General features: G+C 31.8%; 4 protein-coding genes across 5 annotated transcripts; 1 reads left to right on the plus strand and 3 right to left on the minus strand.

Annotated features, from left to right (window-relative positions):
• Positions 1–2,294: 2,294 nt before the first annotated feature.
• Positions 2,295–5,050, minus strand: LOC108328140 (signal peptidase complex subunit 3B). Of its 2 annotated transcripts, XM_017561952.2 has the most exons (7): positions 4,833–4,856; positions 4,495–4,662; positions 4,371–4,418; positions 3,575–3,637; positions 2,993–3,046; positions 2,685–2,771; positions 2,295–2,596 (listed from the first exon to the last, which is right to left on the minus strand). In XM_017561952.2, exons 2-7 carry the CDS (start codon positions 4,618–4,620, stop codon positions 2,471–2,473), a joined length of 504 nt encoding a protein of 167 aa, XP_017417441.1. In that variant the 5' UTR covers positions 4,621–4,662; positions 4,833–4,856; the 3' UTR covers positions 2,295–2,470. The 2 variants fall into 2 exon arrangements, 1 of the variants encoding a protein (XP_017417441.1); XR_008247248.1 differs by lacking the exon at positions 2,295–2,596 and having other exon boundaries at positions 2,681–2,771; positions 2,993–3,637; positions 4,495–4,634; positions 4,833–5,050.
• A 1,568-nt stretch (positions 5,051–6,618) lies between these two features.
• On the minus strand, positions 6,619–14,615 carry LOC108329563 (nicastrin). The gene is made up of 16 exons (XM_017563822.2): positions 14,316–14,615; positions 14,109–14,222; positions 13,844–13,958; positions 13,578–13,660; positions 13,404–13,480; positions 12,890–12,967; positions 11,995–12,066; positions 11,832–11,905; positions 10,870–11,002; positions 10,679–10,750; positions 9,641–9,760; positions 9,410–9,481; positions 9,101–9,241; positions 8,242–8,326; positions 7,688–8,129; positions 6,619–7,128 (listed from the first exon to the last, which is right to left on the minus strand). The coding sequence occupies exons 1-16, from the start codon at positions 14,380–14,382 to the stop codon at positions 6,864–6,866; spliced, it is 2,010 nt and encodes a 669-aa protein (XP_017419311.1). The 5' UTR covers positions 14,383–14,615; the 3' UTR covers positions 6,619–6,863.
• A 1,802-nt stretch (positions 14,616–16,417) lies between these two features.
• On the plus strand, positions 16,418–17,451 carry LOC108328738 (agamous-like MADS-box protein AGL80). Its single transcript, XM_017562631.2, has one exon. The coding sequence runs from the start codon at positions 16,578–16,580 to the stop codon at positions 17,286–17,288; it is 711 nt and encodes a 236-aa protein (XP_017418120.1). The 5' UTR covers positions 16,418–16,577; the 3' UTR covers positions 17,289–17,451.
• Positions 17,452–18,218: 767 nt separating this feature from the next.
• Positions 18,219–20,065, minus strand: LOC108327887 (U-box domain-containing protein 21). The gene has a single exon (XM_017561613.2). The coding sequence runs from the start codon at positions 19,829–19,831 to the stop codon at positions 18,362–18,364; it is 1,470 nt and encodes a 489-aa protein (XP_017417102.1). The 5' UTR covers positions 19,832–20,065; the 3' UTR covers positions 18,219–18,361.
• Positions 20,066–23,764: the final 3,699 nt, after the last annotated feature.

Genomic DNA, 23,764 nt, shown 5'->3' on the forward strand with positions numbered 1-23,764 from the left:
AATATAAAAATTTCAAATTTATCTTATATTTTAGATTTCATGTTTCATTTCTGAATTGCTTAATTTAGAAACTTTATAGATTATACCATTTAGAACATTAAATATTAATATTTTTTTTAAAATGTATAATCTAAAATATAAATTTGTATTATTTATGGTAAATATAAAATACAACATAAAAAAATGCAGTATAAGTCACACAATTCCAACTACAAATTTATATTATGGAATATGTAATTTAGAATAACTTTTTATTTTAGATTATATTTTATATAATACAATCTAGGATACATAATAAAAAATATATTCTGAACTTAATAGAAAATTTAAATTTGTATTATAAAATGTACTATATAAAATACAAATCTATATTGTCGATTGCGTTTCAAGTTGCATATTTCTTAGTAAAAGTAAAACAAATTTATATTCTAAATTATATTTTATACCAAATAGAATAAAAAATTATTTAAAGTTGTACAGTTTAAATATAGTTTTCAAATAAAGCAAGTTGCTAAGACAACTTAATTGGAGAAAGGTTTTATTAACTCTGACAGAGTGAAAAATTACATTTGCAAGCATGGAATGTAACTATATTGAAGAAGAACTTGCAAAGGGGATGCATGACTGGTATAGGAAGAAAAAAAAGAAAAGAAATGGAGAAGATAAGAACAAAAATGGTAATTTCACTACCTATGGAGGTGAAGTATTTTTTATATAAAGGCAAAGTATTTATTTTTGAACAAACAATATAATCCCTTTTTGATTATACAGTCATGTTTAATTATAAATTTAAATATACTAATTATCTTAGTTTATATAAAAAATTATTTTAAACTCTAAACCCTCTACCTATAACCTACAACACAAGTTCATGTTGTTTTGAATATTTAACAACAAAAGAGATCCCATAACAATAACGAGATATATGTCCTTAAAAAAATTGCATCATACATTATAAAAGAAATGGTGCAACTTCAAAAAATACATAATGCACAAGTCATGGTTTTCACACACGCCCATCAATATCTACCATATGCACACACCATAGTAGTCATCACCAAAAAGCTGCAAACTTTTATCCAACACAAAAGCATTGTTTACAGTATTACACATCTCATTGATTACAATATATCCCATTTCCTTAAGTATCTTTAATATCACAAAATACCCCCATCTATTTGGTTAGTAAGACAATGTGTTTATTTCCCACTATTGTCAATATCCCATTATTAACAAATATCCTACCATGACAACCACCACTTCAATAATATCATCTAATCGTGTCAACCTATATATAAATAAATAAAATACAATTACAATGTCAAATAACCATGTCCACCAAAAAAACATATATTACAACTCACCCTCAAAAGAGTCCAACACTACTGCATAAATGGGAGACCACAACCAATAGACAAAGAAACACAAAACCCCAGATCCAACAATAAATGATAAAACCCTCAAAAGAAACCAACTCCCAATGCCATCACACTTGTTGTCTTGTATCACAAACTCGTAATCCTCAAATGACGAACTCCTACTCCCAAGACATAAATACCTTAACATATGAAGAACTTGAACGTCATCACACTTGCTGTCATGATAATAACAAATCCAAATCTCGCTGCACCTTCGCACTCATACCCCAATAACAAAAATATTTTCACAAGAAACTTAAACATCTCAAGAACTCTTCACATACATGTTAACAAAACCCTACCACATATTCAACCCTAGTGACTCTCCCATTAATGATTTTTATGTCATCACTAATTTGGACCAAATTAAATAATTTTTAAAAAATTGAAAGAACAAATTGAAAAAAACAAAAATTAAAAATCTTATTGAATTTTTGAAAGAAATTAGAAAAGTAAACGAGTATTTAAACCTTAAATTTATTATCCATGACAACTACATTTCATGGATCAACCGGCCAAATTAAAATCATTTAACAAAATTTCAACAATTCAGATTTTATCTCAATATTACACCTAAAATATAGGTTACCAATTGAATTAGTGCAATGTTAATATTAGTTTTGGATGCAAGTAATTTTATAACAATGATTATCAAGTGACATGATGTTTATGTCTGTATGCTTTCGTTTTCAAAAGTTGTAAAGCTTAATATAAATTTTCAACTGCTATGAAAAAACTACCTCAATAAAGCTATTATTTTCTTCTTCTTCCTCAAGGCAGAGAGTTATTGCTTCTAATTGATTGACAATTTCAAAAGCTCCAAGCGAACACCACATATATATCCTTTTTCTTAAGAGACATTTGAAGACTAAAATCAAACTTCTAATGTTTAGGTATCATTGAAGACTAAAATCAAACTTCTAATGTTTAGGTATCATTCAAACGCTATTGATTTCACTTTCCAAAACACAATCTCCATGATTCTAGTTTCTTTGAACTAACCGACATAGAAAAGGTTAGAGTTACAGCTAGAGAATTAACATTACAAGACATCATCTATATTCCTCTGGCAATCTGAAACCTGGCATGACTATTTTATCTGCAAACATTTTGCCAGTCTTAGGCATAACATGCCAATGAATAGTCAGGTTATATTCTTTGCCGCGCAAATTGCTTCCCTGAACATGAAAAAATAAAAATATTAAGGCTTAAAGAAATATGAAGCAAATCATATATTAGTCATAAAACATGCTTAGATTTGTGTACCTGGTCAATGAAGCGGTACTTATTTGATGTATGAATCCAAAACTTGGCGTGCTCTTTAGAGGGTATAATACCATCCCATAGAGATATCTGTAAAATGGAATTCAAGAACCTAAGCAACATTTATGACACAACATAGAAGGAGATAAATAGCACGCAAGCTATCGAGTGACATGAATAGTATAAATAAAATCTAGCACCATTCTTATGGTCTCTTTCTATTTTTTTCCGTTATAAAAAGGAGCTGGAAAACTTATAATAGAAATAATTATATTTCAAATGCAGATACAAACAAACAAATGTGCTCATACCTGATTCACGGAATGCTTAGGAGTTTCATACTCGGCAGCAAGAAAAACAAAAACCTGCAACCATACAAAATGAAAAAAACTATGTCCATGGACAGACCTGAAATTATAGCTTCCAAAATATTTGCAATAATAACTAGTCAGATATAAGAATCTCATGGGTAAGAAAAATAAAGCAGAACCAAGGTTTCCACAGAAATACAATTTTTGTACACAGAAAAAAGAATGGGCAAGAATAGATATATATCATGAAATTAAACATGATATAATAATAGGCAAGTCAATTTAAACATTAAGATACGCACTATGCTGGGAAGCATAGAAAAGAAAACAAACACTCATTTCGTAAGGATCAAGTTGAAGAAATAATGTTTCACTTTCTCTAAAAACTCTCACTGAGAGGGGTAACCTTTCCAGAATAAATTCAACCAAAACATGGGCAAAGTTGATAATATGACAAGGCATGAAAACATTATAAATTTTCATTCTCGCTCCTCCAACCAAGAACAGCCTTCTTACTTTTGAGAGGCAAATGGAGTAAAGACAAAGCACTTTAAATGAAAAATCAAAATTAAAGGGAATAACCTGTTTTGTGTTCCATGTAAAAAGGGACTGCAAATCTGCTGATATGTTCAATGTCATGCTGATCTGTAAAAATACAAAGGCTTCCACATGAGATTAAATAACGAATAAAGATGACCTCTTAATAACAGCTAAAGGGATTAGATGCAAACTGTTTCACTTTGAATTCTACAACAATTCTGAATCCATAATTAATTCCTTATTGAAGCAACTTTAGGTAGCTTTTGCACTGATAAAAAAAATTAAACTGAGTCTTACTACAAACTTGTTTTTACAATAAAACATCCAAACATAAATAACAAAACTTCAATGTCAATTTTAACCGAAATCAAATATCAAAATCAACTTTGTAACCGCTCATCCAAACACACTACAATATGCTCATTACGACATACGATATCCAGATCATGATATCATAAATGTGCAATTCAAATTATGAGCAGCATCAAACTCATCAGGTAAATGCCTAATCAAACATTTGGTGCCAGATTTGTTTGTCTTAGTCGTTGCACTTGGAGTTTACTCGTTTAGTTCACAAGTATACACTTTATTAATCCGTTTTAGTCTATAAAATTCGACGCAAAGACTATTTGGCACAATTTAGGGTATGAGAACTAAAACATTAAGATTGTGCAGGCAGGAGAGAAAATAAGTAATTGAAGATGTTGAAGAGTGAGATTGAGAAGTAATGCAGGCAAAGTAAAGAACATAAATGAGGAGAAACCCTGGCATTAGAACGGGCGAAACCTAGATTCTAAAAACGGTAGAGATTGATTGTAAAGGAAGATGAATAAGTTACCTCGTCATTGGCGTTGGGCTGCTTCTGAAACCAGTTGATGTTCAAGACCTACATAGAGTGAGTGAGTAAAGGGCATGGGCATGGATCCATAAAGCAGAAATGTAAATGGAAAGAAAGAAGAGACCTGGACTTGGGCAGAGGGAGAGGGAGAATTGAAGTTGTCGGAGAGAGAGGCCATGCCGCACATAAGAGCCAGAATGGTGACGGCAAAGGTCAGCAACGCGTTCGCTCGATATCCCAGTGAATGCATTTTCACTTTGCAGCCTGACTCTCAGAGAGAGAAGAGTTGATGCTGAGAGTATGTTTAATTGAAATTTAATATCAAGAATAAGCAAGTTTAATTTAAAATGGAATTTCAATTAATTGAAAAATGATTTCTTTAATGATGTATTAATTAGAATAAAAATAGTTAAAGTTGAATTATATTTGTCATAAAAAATAGAATGAAACTTTAAACTCTACCAGGGGACTGGTTATGGCTTGAACAATTTCGCGAAGTTTATGGGAAAGTTCTTCCTTTAGAGTGCTCACAAATAAATAGATGACATTGATATTTATGTGTATGCAAAATTTGGAAGCTAGAAGGGGGAGAGTTTCGAGTTACTTAATTTGAGGTAAACCTGTAGCTGTCTCAGTGCAAGATATCAGTGGAAACACATTTTCAGTATGTGACCTTTTTGGTATGCCGGATGCCTGCACCCATGATTATTTCTTTTAATTGTGTCTTCAAGCTTATTGCTTAGGATCATGGAGTCACGGAATGGATGTGATGTTGTGTATTCTTCAAGCTATTCAGTAATGTTTAGTAATAATAAGTTTATAATTTATCTGATTTGTAAGTTGAACTTTGAGGTGAATACTGTACTTTCATAGCTCCTCCACTTCTGTTAGTATTTATTCATCTAAAAAAAATTCCGTGTTTAATTTACGCGAGCCTAGCTAAATTTCTCACTTTGATAGGCAAAATTCTTTCCCCGTCCCATCATTTTCTTTCTTTCATTGGAGAATGAGAATCCAATTGTCACTGAATTTTTATTATTGACTCTGATTTTTCTCCAATCAACTTTGCTGTTTTAAGGAGCCTAGTGATAACAACTGGTTTTCCATTATCCAAAGAGTAATAAATACAACTACAAAATATACATTTTCTTTTGAAATCAGTCCCCATTTGCCGTGAGGATTTAATCTGTTTGCCTCAAAATATTGCTATTAGTTTGGAAAACATAGGTCCTTCTGTGATTCACACCAAGGTAGCCTATAACATTACTTTGATTAATCCATTAACCTTGAGGCACTGTTTCTTAGATGCCGATCAATAAAATATCGTTCAGCAGATGCTCAAGTTGCTCGCGTGCAGATTTTGGTAATAACAACCCAATATCAAGACTCATCTGGACCATCTTTCAAATCCCGGTGATTATGCTATGGTATTTATGAAGAAAAGGGCCAAAAGAATCGTGGGAAACCTTAGTGGAAGCTTTAACAAATTGGTAGATTTGATTTTAATTGCTGGAAGAAAAAAGTTAACAAATTGCATGATAGTATGAAATCTTAGAAGTTCCCATCTTTTAATAACTGATTATTTGTGATATTTTTTTCTTCTAAAAATTAAACATAGCTAAGCAGTATATTTGGACAACCAGGTCCAATACAAATCAATGCTTCATCTTCAACTTTGATAAAACAAATCCCTAGATTCAAATTCTATAATCACATGAAAACATTTTCATGACAATAGGGAAAACACTTATTCCAGATGTTTCATACGTGCAAAACTTACGGTCTGAAAAAATCAGACCTATTCTTCATCAAATAATCAAAATATTGTATCCCATTTAACATCAATTGGCAATAGGATAATCCATGGTATGCTTGCCGTGTACCTCAAGCACAGCTTCTGTCTAAACACCAACTTGCCTACTCATTAATTCAAATAAATAATTTTGGTAGATGCTACTCCGTTTCTAGAGCAATGGAGGTATAGATGCAAAGCTATCAAGTTGATCTTATTCAACACGTTAAGAAAATAAATCTTAATTCAATTAAAAAGAAAAGAATAAAAGAAACCCCAATTTTGATTATCAACAACAAATTGTTTTGTCACTATCCCTCAATTAAACACTTTAAACTCTTCAATAACTTTAAATGCCCACAAATAATTTAGAACCATATATCAATGATAATGAAAGTGAAAATTATTAACCAAATAAAAATTGTATAGTCACTGACTAGGCATTTACAGCACCAGTTAATTTTGACTATTTTCATTATATTTCCTTACTTACCTACAGTTGACAAAAATAATCGTGTTATAGAGAAATTTCTGAAATAGAATTCATGAGCACAAGAATGCGGCCACAAATAATGCACATCCTTGAAAATTCTTCAAAAACGGATCATTTGTCCATCAAAGGACCCGTCCCCCCAATTCCCTATATAATACCTTTACCCTAGTTTCACAAAATGTACTAGTCAGACCCCGGAGGTAAAATGTCAGTCCCTCTTCATTGCTTTGGAAAACAAGGTTCTAGCAGTTGCTATTGCAAGGTATGAGATGATTGTCAAAGTGATGCCCCCAAACAGAACAAGCCGGTCATAAGCAGTATTTTGGACTGTGTAGACTCGCATACCTATTGAATTCCAGTTGCTCTCAGTCCAGACAGGATCCACAACACCCATTTTTTCAGAGGAATTAGGAGGCAAAACATTCCACACTCCTGATTCAAATTTTAGCCGTGTTGAGTATGCTGGAACATACCTGTAAATTATTAAACATCACATCCATTTACCCATTTATTCATGTGTCAAGCCAATAAGAGGGCACATTACATGGACAGTGAAACCACTCATAAATTAACTGCACTCTACCCAATAAAGTACACCATATAAGCATACTTACATGGTGCCAATTGTGATGTAAAGTTTAAACATAGTAGAACTAGAACATGATGAAACAAGTGAATGACACCACCCATTTGGAGTGTGCAAAATGACTAGACAAATCTATACTAATACCTAGCATGGTTATTATGCCTGTGAATGTGTGTGAACATGTTACAGTACCTATGTTGAAGGTGTCAAAAGCAAGGTAGCTTCGTAAAATGAGTTACACACATTAGTGGCTTAGGCTCTCAATTTATATCATCCAGAAATAATCAATAAGGAACAAAAACAAAAGTTCTAGTTTTAGAGGAGTTTCTAAGCTAAAACATCCAAATAACTTATACTTTATTTCTTAAAACTTATTATAAGCTTTAACTTTTGAAGTAGCTAAGTCATAAAATGTTGAGCTAAACATAGCCTGAGAGGGGAGATACCTTGTTGTAGAGAGAACACAAACTCCCTTTCCATCGGTCTCTGCTTTGATGCACACTTCATCTCTATCATTGCAACCGTGTTGACAACCTGAGCTGTTAGTCTCCCTAGGGATAGAAGTCCTATCAGCCAGAAAATTCCAAATGAACCTGGGAACATCATTGATGTATCCTGTATATGGTGTAGATGAAGGTTCATCCAAGATAACGCCAACATAATGGCTTGGACAGGTTGACATGGGAGAAATATATTTCTTCACCAGTTCACAAGAAAGACCAGGATTACAGTCCAACAAGCAACCCATAAGTTGTTCAACAAGTGAGACATTAACATTTATAGCAGACAAAGTTGAATCATGAACATCTTCATTTTTACTAGCGAGTATGTAAAGTGTACGGGCAACAAGAGAAGCAGCAGCAACAACAGCTGATGAATTCACATTTGCTGCATAATCATACAAAAATAAGAATGCATGTGACATAAGTGGCAACCATCAAAATGTAGGACAAGTTAAGCAAGTAGAAGAAAATAATGTCAAGAGCATTGACTAGCTCACATAAATCATCTAGGTGACTATGGTAGAACTTGTTGACAAAGACAGAGTCAAAATCTTCAAGAACGACACCAGAGATTGCAGGATTCTGATCAAAAGAGGAGGGAAAATAAACAAAGAAAACGATCAATGACCAATAGAGATTTTTTGAATTATATGCCAATATACAAAAATGAAGTTATTCAACACGAAAGCGGTCAAAATTATGCCAATATTAAATGTGAGACTTATTCATAAAAAATAAAAAAATGAATTATTTTTATACGAATATGGCACAATGGGTCAACTACATCTACCACGTAACTTATTGAAGTAGCAAGTTTTTATAACCTTTTTTATTAGAGCATGCTGTTACAATTTGTCCACTGTACCAACCCACTGTTTGAGCATGAGGTCAACACTTATCCATACTACTAAAGATGTGTTCACATGTCTAATATTATATACATTGTTGTACTGAGTATCTGTATACCCATATAAGGACAGTTCGTGAGCTTTATATCAAATTAATTTCAAGAAAATGTGCAGGTATCTTGGTATATGAATGTTATGTATAGAAAAAGGGTGACTTGATGAAACTTAATGATCTCTAATGTAAGAAAGCATAAATAAGAATCACGAGAAGGCTCCTTAGAACTTCTGAATCACTACATTTTTTTAATAACTTCACTCAACTGACCATGTCCTTAGCTTATTAGGAATTTGCCAACGTACTTTACAAAGTCTGAACTTTTAAAACATTCATTTTTATGAAACCACCACCAGTTACAAAGGATTAATATTCTGCAGATATTGCTGTACTTTTCATAATATCATTTATAGGGGAGGGGGCAGGAAAAAAAGTGTACTATCTATCCCGTACCTTTTCCAAAAAGGACATTAAAGATGATGGAGGTATCCCAGGATTTGAAGAACTTGCAGATGCTATCTTTATGTTTTCATATAACAGTGACTCCTGTGCACGTTTCAAGGCACCCATTGTCTGATTTGTGGCAGAAGAATCCTGCATTGACGAAGTGTTAGTCACAAGCAGATTTGGCGTATTTCTGTAATCCTGGCAGTGTATACACAGAAACTATGTAACAATGCAAAATATCCAACTAATATTGCAAAATTTTCTATAATAGCCACGAATGTGCACATAGTTGAAAGATCAATCAAGATCACTCACCCCTTCTGTATGAGCAAAAAAGTTGTTAACACCTCCACTGAGACCCTTTCCAACAGAACCAATTTCAATGACCTGTGAAATATCAGCCAGGAAAGACTGAGGTTATTAGCAGAAAAAAAAAATAATCAAGTAGCAGTATATATAAACAGTCTAGCCTACAGATTTAAATGTGGCTCGGTAAATTCCACCAATACTCCCAGCAGTCATATTTACAAGGAAGAATAGAAGTACCTTTTCAATTAATCCATGATTAAGGCCATGAACAGCATCTGAGTGCAGGTCAAGTTCTACCAAAAATCTCCTACTTCCAAGATAACCCCATGCCTCTCCAGTGAAAACTGCAAAAACAAGCTGCATTGAGTTCAAGAAATCATCAGCAATAAAGTTTAGACAAGTGGACATATGTCAGTACAGTACTTGGTTTTAGAGCATTAACCGATTTTAAAAAGCAACCCTGGAAGTTGAAAATAGGGAGCATAATGAATGTATGCATGATAAAACCTCTTACAATTATTCTTATATATATCCACACCTGAGATGATAGCCACCGCAAGTTTCCTGTCACTGGTGAACTTGTGCACTTCTAAAAAATATTAAATCCAATCTCATGACAATGGGAAGGATAGTGGATAATTATCTCACATACCCCAAGGAGATAACCAGTAAGATAATGACCTAGGATAATTTCCACACATTGATCTTGTGGTGTGTTTGATGAGGGATTTTTAAATTTCAGAGATTTTGAAATGCTTGAAATTGAATTGCTTTGGTTTAAATTCCTACAATTTTTAAATGTTTCTTAAATTTCAAATTTTAAGTTTGGAAAGGATAATTCAACTTCTACAAATATAAATCAAAATTTTAATATCAAACATAAGTGAATTTTAAATATTTAATGTAAGAGAATAATATAAAAGTGAGAGAAGAGAGAAAATAAAAAATTTCAAATTCTTATCTTTTAGGTCGAATTTCAAAAGTTTACAAGTTTAAGTGATCAAAATCCTCATAAACTTCTAAAATTTCAGTTTCTTTTAAAATACCATATACATTTTGTCAACAGAGTATATTGAATTATCTACAAAATTAACTATTCTATAAAATTTTCCATACGAACACTAGGTTAAGGTAAAAGAAAATCCAAAGAGACATAAGGAAAGTTAGATAAACTGACATCTAAATGATAAGGAAGAAATTGAGGCTAGATTTACACGACCGAAAAACTGAAATAAGAAAAAAAGAGTTATAATCCCTGGAATATCTCAAACACACCTGTTTACTAAGGTCACCAAGACCATCCAAATGAGAGAGTGCATCAACAGCCGCTAGTAATGCAATTAAACCCTGTTCGCAGCCAATACATTAGGCTATAATTTGATTTAAGGACAAGCAAATATCATAAAGAAACACAAAAACGTGGCCAGAAAAAATGGAAAGAATTTAGTAGATGCACTTTCACTCACAGAAATAGGGGAGTCTGCCCCAAGGGTTTTGTCCCGAAAAAATGAAGCAGAATCCATGGATGCCACTGTCATTAAAATGGGCTTAGACTGCTGTGAGGAGGAAGTGTTGATCGGAGGAAGAGATGACCAGACACTGCCTTCCATATGAAACATACACAAAATTAAAATCAAATGAAATAATAAAATATAATTTTATAAAGGATAAAATATGTTTGTAGTCTCTAAACTTGAATGTGAAATGGGAATTCGTTCCTGTTTCAAATTTTAATATAATTTGGTCTCCAAACTTTAAAAATAAATAGATATAGTCCTTTTAACCTAATGACGTTAAATTTTTTTTAGTTAAACGGTATTTCAGACTGACATTTGAGTTGAACAGCATAAACAGTTCTAACACTAGCCCAAAACGTTGTTTGACATGTCAAAAGAATTTAATTTAGTTGAATTAGGAAGACTATATCTGTTTATTTTTAAAAGTTTGGGGACCAAACTATACCAAAGTTTGGGACATGAATGAATTCGAATTTTGCTTCAAAGTTTAAGGACTAAAATCATATTAAACCCTATTATAAAAAAAAATGAGAAGGTAAGGATGTTAAAATATTCTACAAAATAGATCTAGGACAGCACATTTCCACTGTAGGGAACCATGTGATGCTAAATCTTTTTTCTTTTTGAAGATAGTATGAATCCGTCCAATCTAATAATGAACACCATATTCACATAGGCAATTCACTCATTCTTTATCCAGTGCAGTACATAAACAAACCCTCCTTACATCAATATAAACTCAGAGCTGGTCATATTCTATAAATGGCAATATTCTATACAGATAAAAGGATTGTTTTTGAGACTACAAGAGAGACTTTCAGGGAAAAATATGAAAATTTAGTGTCTTGACAAGCATGACGACCACGTATCTAGTTTAGTATCATTTATAAAGTAGAGTCAAGAAACTTCACCTGTATCCACCTAAAGGAAGACAAGTTTCTTCTTTTAAACAAGACTCTGAATCAAGTGTCCCAGATTTCACTGTCTAATTGAAGATAACAAAAAAGGTAAATAATGAAACATTTTACTTCATAAGGCAGATAAAACAATTTTTTACAAGAATCTGAATAATACCTGCATCACCAGATCAAACTCAGCCACATTAGAAGTATAAGCCTTCTTTTTGTCCTCATTCTTTGTTACAAACTGTAGAAACAGTAAAGAGAATCAATCTGCTTTATTTTTATATACAGAATAATAAAATTCATTAGGTCACAAGAAAATGAATGCCAATGGAATTAACAATATCACAATTTTTTTTTGAAGATTTGTGTAGGTTACTCTCTCACTAAATATATATATATATATATATATATATATATATATATATATATATATATATATATATATATATATATATCAAGTAACATAAAAATAAAGAAACCAAGTTATTTCCTAGGTGCAGTTCACTGTATGGATTAACGTGATCAAACTCTCAAATTAACACTCTTACAAGTTTATGATCCTAGGTACAGAAAACAAGTTAAGTCATCAATCCTTTTTTTGGATAAACTTGCATGAACTCTCAAATAAAAAAGCAAGTCACCAAGTTTGAAATCAAATATAATTCTTGCCCCCACAATGATTATTTTATTTTCAAAGGCTTTGAATTTGACTCCTTTTTTAAATGTGTCCACTTTAGGATTTTTTTTTCATTAATTTACACATGACATATTATCATACTGTAGGTCGTTTACCACTTTGCTATATATTATAGATTTGAAATGTTGAATTATTGTTGTGTTAAAAGTATTACAGTTATGCATATATGTCATCAAGAGTATTTAATAAGCTGTAATCTTTTACGGTTTCATAAGTTGAGTCTATGGAATCTAAACAAGCTTGTGCAGACTCTAGAGTTTGACAACCTGGATATGGATCAATTAACTGACTCACTACACTCTCAAAGTACATTGAATCATCGCCAATACTTTTGCAAGTATAAGAACACGAGAGTAGCAAGCAATACCTCTTGAAGAGTCTTTGACCCACTTTCTGTGAGTAAAAACACAGGAAAATTGTAGGATTTCCACATAACACCAGAACCCTGCACAAGTTGAGCCAAAAATAAAAGCATTAAGAAATTAATCATTCTGAAAAATTGAATGTGTTGTCTCAAAACTCTAATAGCATTAGGATTAGCCAATATCCCACAAATAGTTGGTAAAATTCCCACCAACAAGATCTTTTGAATTCATCTAATATCACTACACGCTTCAGAATATAATCCAAGACATGTTTGGTCTATTTATTTACTTACTAAATAATAGCTCTATGATACTTGGTTATAACAATGTTCATCGTTCAAAATTAAGAACTTCATAAAAACATAATTTGATTACAACCTTTACAAAATGATCAAATCAAAGTCGGAAAATGATTATTGGTAACAAGCAAGGATAAAAAAAGGACAACTAATTGATGATGTCATGAGCTATAAATATGCCAATAAACCTGATGAAAAAGGGCAGTTCATATCTTACAATTGGATTCCATTCATAGCCGGTATTATGGTAAGGCGCAAATTGACCTTGTGGAAACTTTTGATCCGGAGAAAATCCTAAACATGACAAAAAATTATCACTGACAGCTCTACACAGGAGGATCACTCCAGCCTTAATTTGAAAACAAACGAAAAGCAAATCAATGATTTCTACCGTTTATCTTATTCTGCAAATCAGTACTTGGTTCCACAAGTACACCACTGACTTTACTAGCAAATCTAGAGTCATCTGATATTCTGAAAGGGAAAATAGGTATTCAAAAACTCTGAATGTACAGAAATAACAACCAGCATCACTTAAAAATAACTAAGCAAGGATAGCATTTATTCCCGAAGTTACAAAGATTCCACAACTATCAGTTAAACTAAAATGCAAGAAAGTTTAGCACCTCCTAAAACAGAAAGGTTGAATTATGATACCTAGTAAAGAGAGTTGGAAAGTCCTCCACTGACACCAGTACAGCAGACGGCTCAGCTATTTTGTCAACATTTCCGAACCGTACAATAGGAGCCACAACCTTATCTCGTCCAGGATCTAACAATTCGAAAACAATAAAGCAAGGAAAATTCATCGGCTCAGAAAACATAGTCATCCTTTATATTTTAGTCTTACTTAATCCCTAAATCACAGCTAATAATAATAATAAAGAAAAACTAACTACAGAGAACGCGAGAGCGAACTGACTAGAACAACCGATGTTTCCAGATAGATTCAACAGGCGCACGCAAGGATATCCTTCTATGGAAGCATACATAGTGTGCTGAAGATCGGGAACTGATTCCATGGAGCTCGATTGTCCTGCGGAAACAAAAACGCGATCAGAGAGAAATGACAGTTGAAACGATGCTTGACCACGAAACCACGAATTGAAGAGTGAGGTCAGCAAGGTACCAGAGGAGCGGAAGGGAAGATGGAAGGTGAAGAGGAGGAGGAAGAGAGAGAGAACTATTAGCGCCATGGATGAATAAACCCTAGTGAGAATTGTGCATGAGCTGATGCATTAACGGGTGCAGAGAGTGTGGATTTTCTTCTATGCAGTCTTCGTCCTTCCTCTGATTCGAAATTAGTTGGATTCTCAAAATTCAGAGAGAACAACAGCAATTAAGCAAGTTTATGCTTCCAAACTACAACTGCTTTGTGTTAGGTGGCAGGGTACGCCGCTTCATCAAAATCCAATCCAAAATTATAAATTTATTTCGTGATTTTTATTCTAACTGGTCACACCCATTATTATAGTTTGTAATTTATACAATAATTTAATTTGAAGAACATATTTTATATATTTTGTGAAAAAAGGAATATTTATTTTTGAGCTGTCCTCTTATTACAAATCGCCTTGTTTTAAAAACATATAATATTGATTTTATAATAATCAATAGTAAATAAATATACAAAATAATATACATTACACAATGTTTATTACAAGCTCATTGCAAATTTAGTTACCCTTACTAATAATATAAATCTTATTATATTCCTTAGAGGCTTGTAATATTTCTTTTATAACATTATCATTCATATTTCAATACATGAACATTTTCAAATTTTTGTACATTTTTTTAAAATCCTTTATGATATCTCAAATTCAACCATTATGCACCACATGCTGTCAAACCGATATTAGTTTATAAAATGCAGATAGTTACGCGAGTTTATTTTTATTTTTATTTTTTGTTATTTTCTTTTACATTGGATAACTTCTAAATTTTTTAATTAATTTTGATTATGCTTGAAGATCTCTTATTTGTTCTTCTTTTGAATGGTTGCACTAAATTATAAAAGTTAAAATTAGTTTATTTTAGCTAATATAATCTGATTTGAAGTTTGGCTAGTCCAAAATATCTTGGTCCATCATGGACTAGATTGGATTGTGAACTCATTTATGTACTTTTACTATATTTTTTTACAAATAATAAAATTAATTATGAGTCTTAAAATAAATCAGCATGTTAATATAATCTAATAATGATAATAATTTGATAGGATATGTTGACATTTTCAGTTTACCCGGTCATCAAACCCATCCCTTCTGGTTTACTAGCTCAATAGGTCACAAGCAAATAAGATGATTGATCCACCAACTTTTTTTTTTAATTTCTTAAAGTTATCATTAAAATCAAAATAAAAAACTATAATTTAAATTATTACAATTTCATTGCGTTTTATTGTTGACCTGTTCTGTCACACCCATTCTTTTTATAAGGTTGTCACACTGAAATTAATATTATATATGTTAGTAATGTCGTTTTGTCTAATTAATACTAATATTAAACTATAATCATTTTTTTGTGTGAATCATATATCTGGGGAATATTTTTGTTAGATTAAATAAATATTTTTATATATAAAACTATATGAAATTATAGCTAAAAATAGATCATATTTACTTACACATAAGTTACTTTATTTAATTACGCATCAACATTTAGTTAAATTTGGTAAACGTATTTTTAGGATATGTATCAACCTCTTCACCCTCTTCACGTACTTTGTAAGTTTATAATAATAACAATGTAAGACCTTTTTATGATGTTTTATTCACAGATGGATCCTTATTAAATTCTTTTCCCTTATGTATAATTCCATTATTCTCATATACATCTCATAATTTATGAAGATCTGACCCTTTGTCAAAGGGATAGAATAATAGTTATTAATGAGAGTTAATGGGATAAAGGTTTTTTCTATAGTAGAGATATCAGAGATATAAACTACAACTGTGGTATCTAAATTATATTGCCTTGTAAAAGGAATATCACATTGAATTTAAGATCATTTGTTTTTTTCAATTATTAATTACATTACTACAGTATTAACTGAGAATATGTTTTCTGAATGCATTTCGATTCTAGCCATTGCATTGCACACTTGCATTGCTTATTATTCAGTTATATTATCTTACTAAGAAATATATTCTGTATCCTCCATTGATGGAAAGACACTTAAACCTAACATCTCCTATTTAGTAAACATATATTTGGTATTGAATGGTTCATGTCAATGCTGCGAAAAAAACAGTGGCTCAATGCAAAATAAAATTGGTTATCACTACTACAAAGTGATCTATATAAAGAAGAGAATGCTTGAACAAGATAACCACAACAAGAACGTTTCCAAATTTCATATCGTTCTAGTTATCTTTTCATCAGCAGCATGACTAGAAAGAAGGTGAAGTTGGCATTCATAGTGAATGACTCAGCTAGGAAGGCAACATTCAAGAAGAGGAAGAAGGGTCTGATGAAGAAGGTCAGTGAACTTAGCACCCTCTGTGGAATTGATGCATGTGCTATAGTTTATAGTCCTTATGATCCTCAACCTGAAGTTTGGCCATCTCCAATGGGGGTTCAAAGGGTGCTTGCCAAGTTCAGGAGAATGCCTGAATTGGAGCAAAGCAAGAAGATGGTAAACCAAGAGAGTTTTCTGAGGCAGAGAATCCTGAAGGCCAAAGACCAATTGAAGAAACAAAGGAAGGACAATAGGGAAAAAGAGATGACTCAGCTCATGTTTCAGTACCTCAGTGCTGGTAAAATTATGCACAATATAAGCATGGTTGATTTGAATGATCTGGCATGGTTGATTGACCAGAATCTGAAGGACATCAACAGGAGGATTGAGGTGTTGACTAAGAATGCTCAGAGTCAAACCCAAGTTGCAGCACCAGCGATTACTGATGTTGCTGCCAAGATTGAAGACAAGGGACAAGGGAGTCACAGTGGCCAGGGATTTGATATCAACATGGATCTCATGCAGAAGCAGAACTGGTTCATGAACTTGATGAATAATGGTGGTGGTGGGAATGAGACTATGCCTTTTGGAGATGTTAATCACCAAAATGGCTTCTGGCCAAACCCATTTTTCCATTGAAAGATGTCACGTGCTTGGTTTGATGTTTAGCTATCGTTGCCATTCACTTTTTGTGTCTGAGTATGAGAATAAGTGACCAAGGAATCATGGGAAAAAAGGGTTTTTAAATAGAATAAATACCCTTCTGGTGTGGCTGTTTATTTGAAGATTTGGTATTCACTAAAATTACTATTTAGAAAAGGAAGCATGTTTACCTTCCGAAAAAGTTGTAAATTACTTTACCCCATAAATCAATTTATAGTTTCTTATCATGTTTTTGAAAAAATGCCATTACCTTCCATAATACTATGAACAGGTGTTACTTGTTTAGCAGAATCTAAAATTGAAATACAGAAAGAAAAAAGGTACTTTATGTTTTTTAAAGATGTAGTTATAAACAAGTGTTGATTGTTTGAGATATCATGCCATTAATTACTGCATATAATTAGTGTACCTTGAGATGCCAACTTTATAAGAATATTTTAATTTCACAGTGGGATGTCACCTTTATTTTGAAAAAAGATCTGAGGCATCATGACTAGGATTGTCACCACACCATCATTGCTTCCACTCTTGATCATCACCACCAGCTCCATTGTAGTAAAAATCATGTCCCAAGTCAAGTTACTTTTGGCCTCAAAATATTCTAAGAAGTATGACAAATTTGAAGAGTGAAGAGCTTTTCAGTTTTACCCCAAGTAACATGTTTTAGCATAAAGATGATTGAATTGGCTTCTGCAGTGTCATTGAATGTTGTTATTTTTCTCATCACTGCATCTTTTTGTACATTTGATTATTATTTTTTTCAAGTGCTTGTTGGTTTGATGGAACTTGCTTCAGAATCAATCGGCAAAAAATTCAATACATCATATGAAACACAAGACACAAAGATGTTTCTCTGTAGTTGCCAGAACAATGATTGTTGTATTGTAACTAACTACATGGAATCAATTTTCCAAAGAAAGAATGAAAGAATCAATAGAATGTTTGTCCGTGTGTGTATCTTTTTACAACAAAGAATTGTATGTTTCAATAACATGACCTATGGTAAAAATTAAAAAAAACGACCGAATCTAATTCCCATTCTTCGTTAATCAGAATGACTTCTTAAGATACTTGAAATCCGATGATGAGTCAGTGCACGTCGCTTTGTTCCTATAACTGTTCAACAGTTTTAACAACTCTGTAGCATTCTCCTTTGTGCTATCATCACAACCAACCTGTAGTAAAACCAAGAGCTTTTGAAAAGTCCCTAGTTGAACTGCCTCAATCAGAGCTCCATCCTCCTTCTTGTCAAAATTCTTCTTAAGAATAGAGACAACAAAACTTGAAGCCAATGGTGACACCCTCAAAAGCTTCTTAACGACAAGAGGCAGAGTAAGAGCATTGTTCTTAACAACCTCCTTCCCCTTCTGGATATCACAAACGCAATCCAAAATCCCAAGTGCCTTCTCGCACACCCCTTTATCTCCATCAACAATAGCCTCTAGCAAAAGTGAAACCAAATCCAACTCCACAAATCTTTCAGTAATTTCCCCTCTGTTCTCAGCTGATGACACCAAGTTAAAAATTGTTGCCAAACAAGCCTTGGTGGAAGCACTCCCAGTGGGCTCCCTAATCATTTTAACCAAAGCTTCAGCCACTTTTCCAACTCTGGCCAATTCTTGAACATGCACTTGCCTGAGCAACAAAGCAGCACTTTGCCTAGATGCAAGGTCTTTCCCCTCGAGAAACCAAACCAGGCAATTCAATGAAGCTTTTGAACTCAATTTAGACACACCCTCTTCCCCAAGTGGGATCATCCATGTCAGCACCTCCAAAATCTCCTCCAAAACAACCACATGCGTGTCAAAAGAGTCACCGCTTGAGAAACAATCGAAGGCATGTCCAAGAACTGCATCGGCACCATTGCCAGCATCAGTTCTAGCACGACTCCCAATTATGCACTTCCTGTTCCTCTCATCTCTCCCCCAATCCTTAATCTTCCCAACCAACTCCTGGCACTTTTTATCATCCCCGCGCCGACAAGCCGACAAGATCCTGGTACATGTCTGAGAAACCTCGTAGCTGGAGAGAGGAATCCGAGGAGTGGGGATCCTCTCAATCCCATAAGAGCTGTTTTCAACGCACCAATCCTGAATCATCCTACGAATGGCATGGTTGGGGATGTTGTCAAAGTTCGTGAGCACCTGGTTGGTGACGGGGCAGGTCTTGTTCCCTCCCTCGATCCACTTCTCAATGCTCACCCTGTCGTAGGTGATGCCGGTTGATAAAGTCACCGGGTCCGTCATCAGCTCCAAACTCACCGGACACCGAAAGTGGTTGGGGATCACAACCTCCACCTCCAACTCACCACCACGGCCACCACCTTGAATCTGTCCCTTCTCCTTCTTGGCACGACGGAAAACATTTCTTCTAGTCCAAGACAACACCATTTTGATGATGATCTTTGTTTCTTTATTTCTTTGGTTTGGTTTGAATGAGAATATCCTATGAGGAAAGGAAGTTCGTGTGGTTGCTATATATATATATTTGGAGGAGGGTGTGAGATAAGGAAGGGTCATGAAGGTGGTACACGGGTCAAAGGTAGCTAGGTGAGATGAATGGTTCAACCAGGAAAGTTTCAAATTAATTCAACTGAAATAATAATGTATTCTATATAGATGGTGTGTGATAGCTTTTCAACGTTGACCATTGAAAGTTTGATGGCGTGTGCGGGTAAGATCGACGGAGAAGTATGATTTGTAGAATAGTGATGCTACCAAACGCTCTTAAATCACTTAACAAAGTAGTAGTTGTATGATACCGTAGCAGCTGAAGTAGATTACATTCTAAAGAGAGAATTTTTTTGGTGTAGCTCTGCGCGTTGTGCTAACGTTGTAGCGTGTACGCGTGACCCTCTTTGTAATCGCGTTATATTAGCCGTGTATGCGCAGCGAGTTTTATTTTTAAAATAGTAACTAGACATCTTAAATCAACGTAATTAAGTTATTTGTATAGATATTTTATCTCCAAAAAATATATATTATTCGAGAAATATTATTTTATTATAAGGGTAAAATTTGTATTTTAAATTGAATTTCAAAATAAGCATAAGATGAAAGTCGTTAATTAATTTCAAAAAATAGAAAAAACTCATAAAGATAAAAACAAAAACTTGCATGTTATTATATCAATAGGAATGATACAAGGACGTCAAAAACCTTTAAAAACATATAAAATCCTATGTTGAGAACATAAACTTAAAATAAAATAATAAAATCTTGTGACATTATTTTGATATGAATGATTGGATCGAACAATTATTACTAAGTTAAATATTATAATTAATAATCACAATAACTTTTTTTTTATTTAACAATTATAACATGTCCAATATGACGATTTTATTTTGACTTGATCAATTAAATTTTGCCAAGAATTGATACAACCTACAATATAAATGTTCCATTCTAACATTCAAATAATAAAAAATATTGACATAGAGATAGAAACACTCAGAGTAACAAATAAAATGTAATTTAAGAAAAAAAAAATTCTTGCAAGTTTAGACAAATTCTATGAAAATATAAATATTTAATATTTATTGTTAATTAATAGATTTTAAGTTTATCTTAATCTTACAAAATCAGATTGTAAGATGAGGTTTATATATATATATATATATATATTATAAATTAACGTTATCTATAGTGATATGAGACTTTCAATACATTTTTTTCATATTCGGGTATACATCTCATGGATAAGACTAGACATTAATAAATTGTCTGATAGAGAATAATATCATGTTAAGAAATGAATTTTAACCTAACTCTCATAAGGTTTAATTTACCTCTGACATTATGTTAAGAAATAAATTTTGAATTTAACTCAATTCTACAAAATCGGTGTAAGAGAAGGTTTGCATCCATATATATATATATATATATATATATATATATATATATATATATATATATATATATATATATTCTAAATTTGTATGTCGTTAGAGATATTTTTTATGTCTTTTTTTAATTTTTTATTATAATTTTTTGTTATTTGTATTTTTCTTTTATATTTAACATATTTCACTTACACAAATAAACTCATTGTCATGTTTTTAATAAAAGATTTTTTCTCAAATTTTCTCTCACTTATGATTTATCAAACACTTACATAATATAAGATAAAAAATACCTTTCACGCATTTCGCCATTAACTTCTCTTCACTATTTCACGCAACTGAGTTTTGCTTCTCCTTACCTCTATTTCTTCATATTGGAGAAAATACCACACTTGTTCTTATATATCTCTTTCTTAGTGATAACAATTCCCAACTGCTATAAAACTTATCAGGAACTCCAAATTATTCTTATAACAATTTTTTTTTTCGTTAAAGAAAACATCTTATATCAGGAGCATAGTAAAAAGAAAGCACACTGATAATGTAACTGAATTTTCGACAATAGTAATAATGAACGAACAACGCAGAAGTAAGTAAAATATTCGTCTACTAGAAAAAAACTAAGTAAAATATAATGATAAGATATTATTGCAATTCTTGAATTTATAACAAGTATGAGTGTAGTGTGGTGGTAAAACTCATATTCATAATTTTAAAACTCAAATTTATAGTTTTACAAAAGATTTAAGAATACCTACATGACCGTAACAAGAGAATTTAAAGTTTTAGTTATTCACAACATTACAGTGTTTCTGTACAAATAAATTATATAAGAAACTCATTTATTTATAGATTGTTTAGGTTAAATGATTTTATAATTTTTTTAAACTATTTCACAATTTCTAATAGATTGTTGTTTTTTTTTCAAATTATTGAAGTCATCACTAATTAAATCAAAACTGAAATTTTTAATATTTATTTTTTAATGTAAATAATCATATTTATTCAGGAAATTTATCTCTCATTTTATGTTGCAATCTTGTTTTGATAAATTATTATAGATAAAAAAAATTATTTCTCTTCAATTAAAATGTACTTTATATCCTTGTCAAAGATTGTCATAATTTAAATGTCAATTCTTCAAATTTATATGATTAGGAGCATCCATAATAAAATAGTGAAATTAAAATTTTAAACTAATATTTTCTTGAATTAATATGACATTGAAAACTTAGTAATAAAATTATTAATTAATAGCAAGTTCGTAAATAAGTAAAAAAGAATCATGGTAAATGTTATCTTCATATTTTTAAATAATTGTTTGAATTTTATTTCTAAAAAAATTAATTTTTTTATACTCATATTTTAAAATAATAAAAATATATTGTTATGTAGAAAATTTTGGAGGAGACCCATTAATCAAGTTCCACTAGTGTTTGTTCCTGACTTGGTTCATTTATATCATTAAATTAAAAAAACTACATATGAAATGTATATTTTTAAACTTGTGTCTATTTGAGGTATTAAGTTTCAAATGAATTTTTTTTGATAAAGTTGAGGAATGATTTTTTAACAAAGAAGTCAAATTTAAGAGAGAGATTAGGCTATTCTCAAAGAAAATAACTTACGTTAGAGATTTTTTTTAAAGAATACTAACCAATGTTGTACAACTCAATTTTTTCCTGTATGGCTCAACCTCATTCTTAAGTTTGGTTTTCTTATTTGCTAATTCTTGTGCAACTTTATAAAAAAATTTCATTCCATATGCAACACATTAAACAAGCTCAAAAATGTTTATTTTATTTTAACTTTTTTTATTAGTCAAAAATATTCTATTATAATTTTTTTCCTTTTGTATTTTTCTTTTATATCAACATATTTTACCTATGTAAATGAACTCATTCTCATACTTTTAATAATTTATTTTTTCAAGTTTTCTTTCACTTGTTTTATCAAACACTCATATTTATAGGAATATATTGCTTGGTGAAACTTTCTCTCTTCTCTTATTTATCACTAACTTTCTCTACAAGGTTCAACAGTTCTCTAAACTAAAACTAAAGTTTCTTATAATAAAAAGTCCATTTTTTTTTGCGCTTTAAAAATCTACTTTTAGCTTTTAACTTTCTTCACGAGGACATTGGGCTCTGATAAATTTGCTCACTGGTAGATGAATCCTTAAAAAGTAATTTTTATTTTACATCTAACATTGCCTTAGCATATTGAGGCACCGCGGGGTGGATTTCTTCGAGTGGCTCTCCAGATTTGCTAGTCCAAATTCTTTCAATAAATCTATATTCATATAGAATTATACAACATTTTTAAATCTGTAAATTGCAGAACCTGAAATGTTCTGTTACTTCACATTTCTCAGAAGTACTATAAGTATTAGCACTGTTTTGAAGTTTGGAATTGTTGCATTGTAGACTGCTAGTTGGAATAAGGAAAACGGATCCTATTCAAAAACTTGATTGTTCTAAGTCAAACTAAGAAAAGTCATTTCAGGTATGCAAGCTTTCTATGTATATATTATAATTTCTTAAAAAAATTATTTTTATTTTTAGTCTTGGAGAAATGTCAAACATAATTCAACACACAAAAATAAAGG

This window comes from Vigna angularis, chromosome 2 (genome assembly GCF_016808095.1).
Source record: "Vigna angularis cultivar LongXiaoDou No.4 chromosome 2, ASM1680809v1, whole genome shotgun sequence".
In the NCBI taxonomy this organism is placed as follows: domain Eukaryota; kingdom Viridiplantae; phylum Streptophyta; class Magnoliopsida; order Fabales; family Fabaceae; genus Vigna; species Vigna angularis.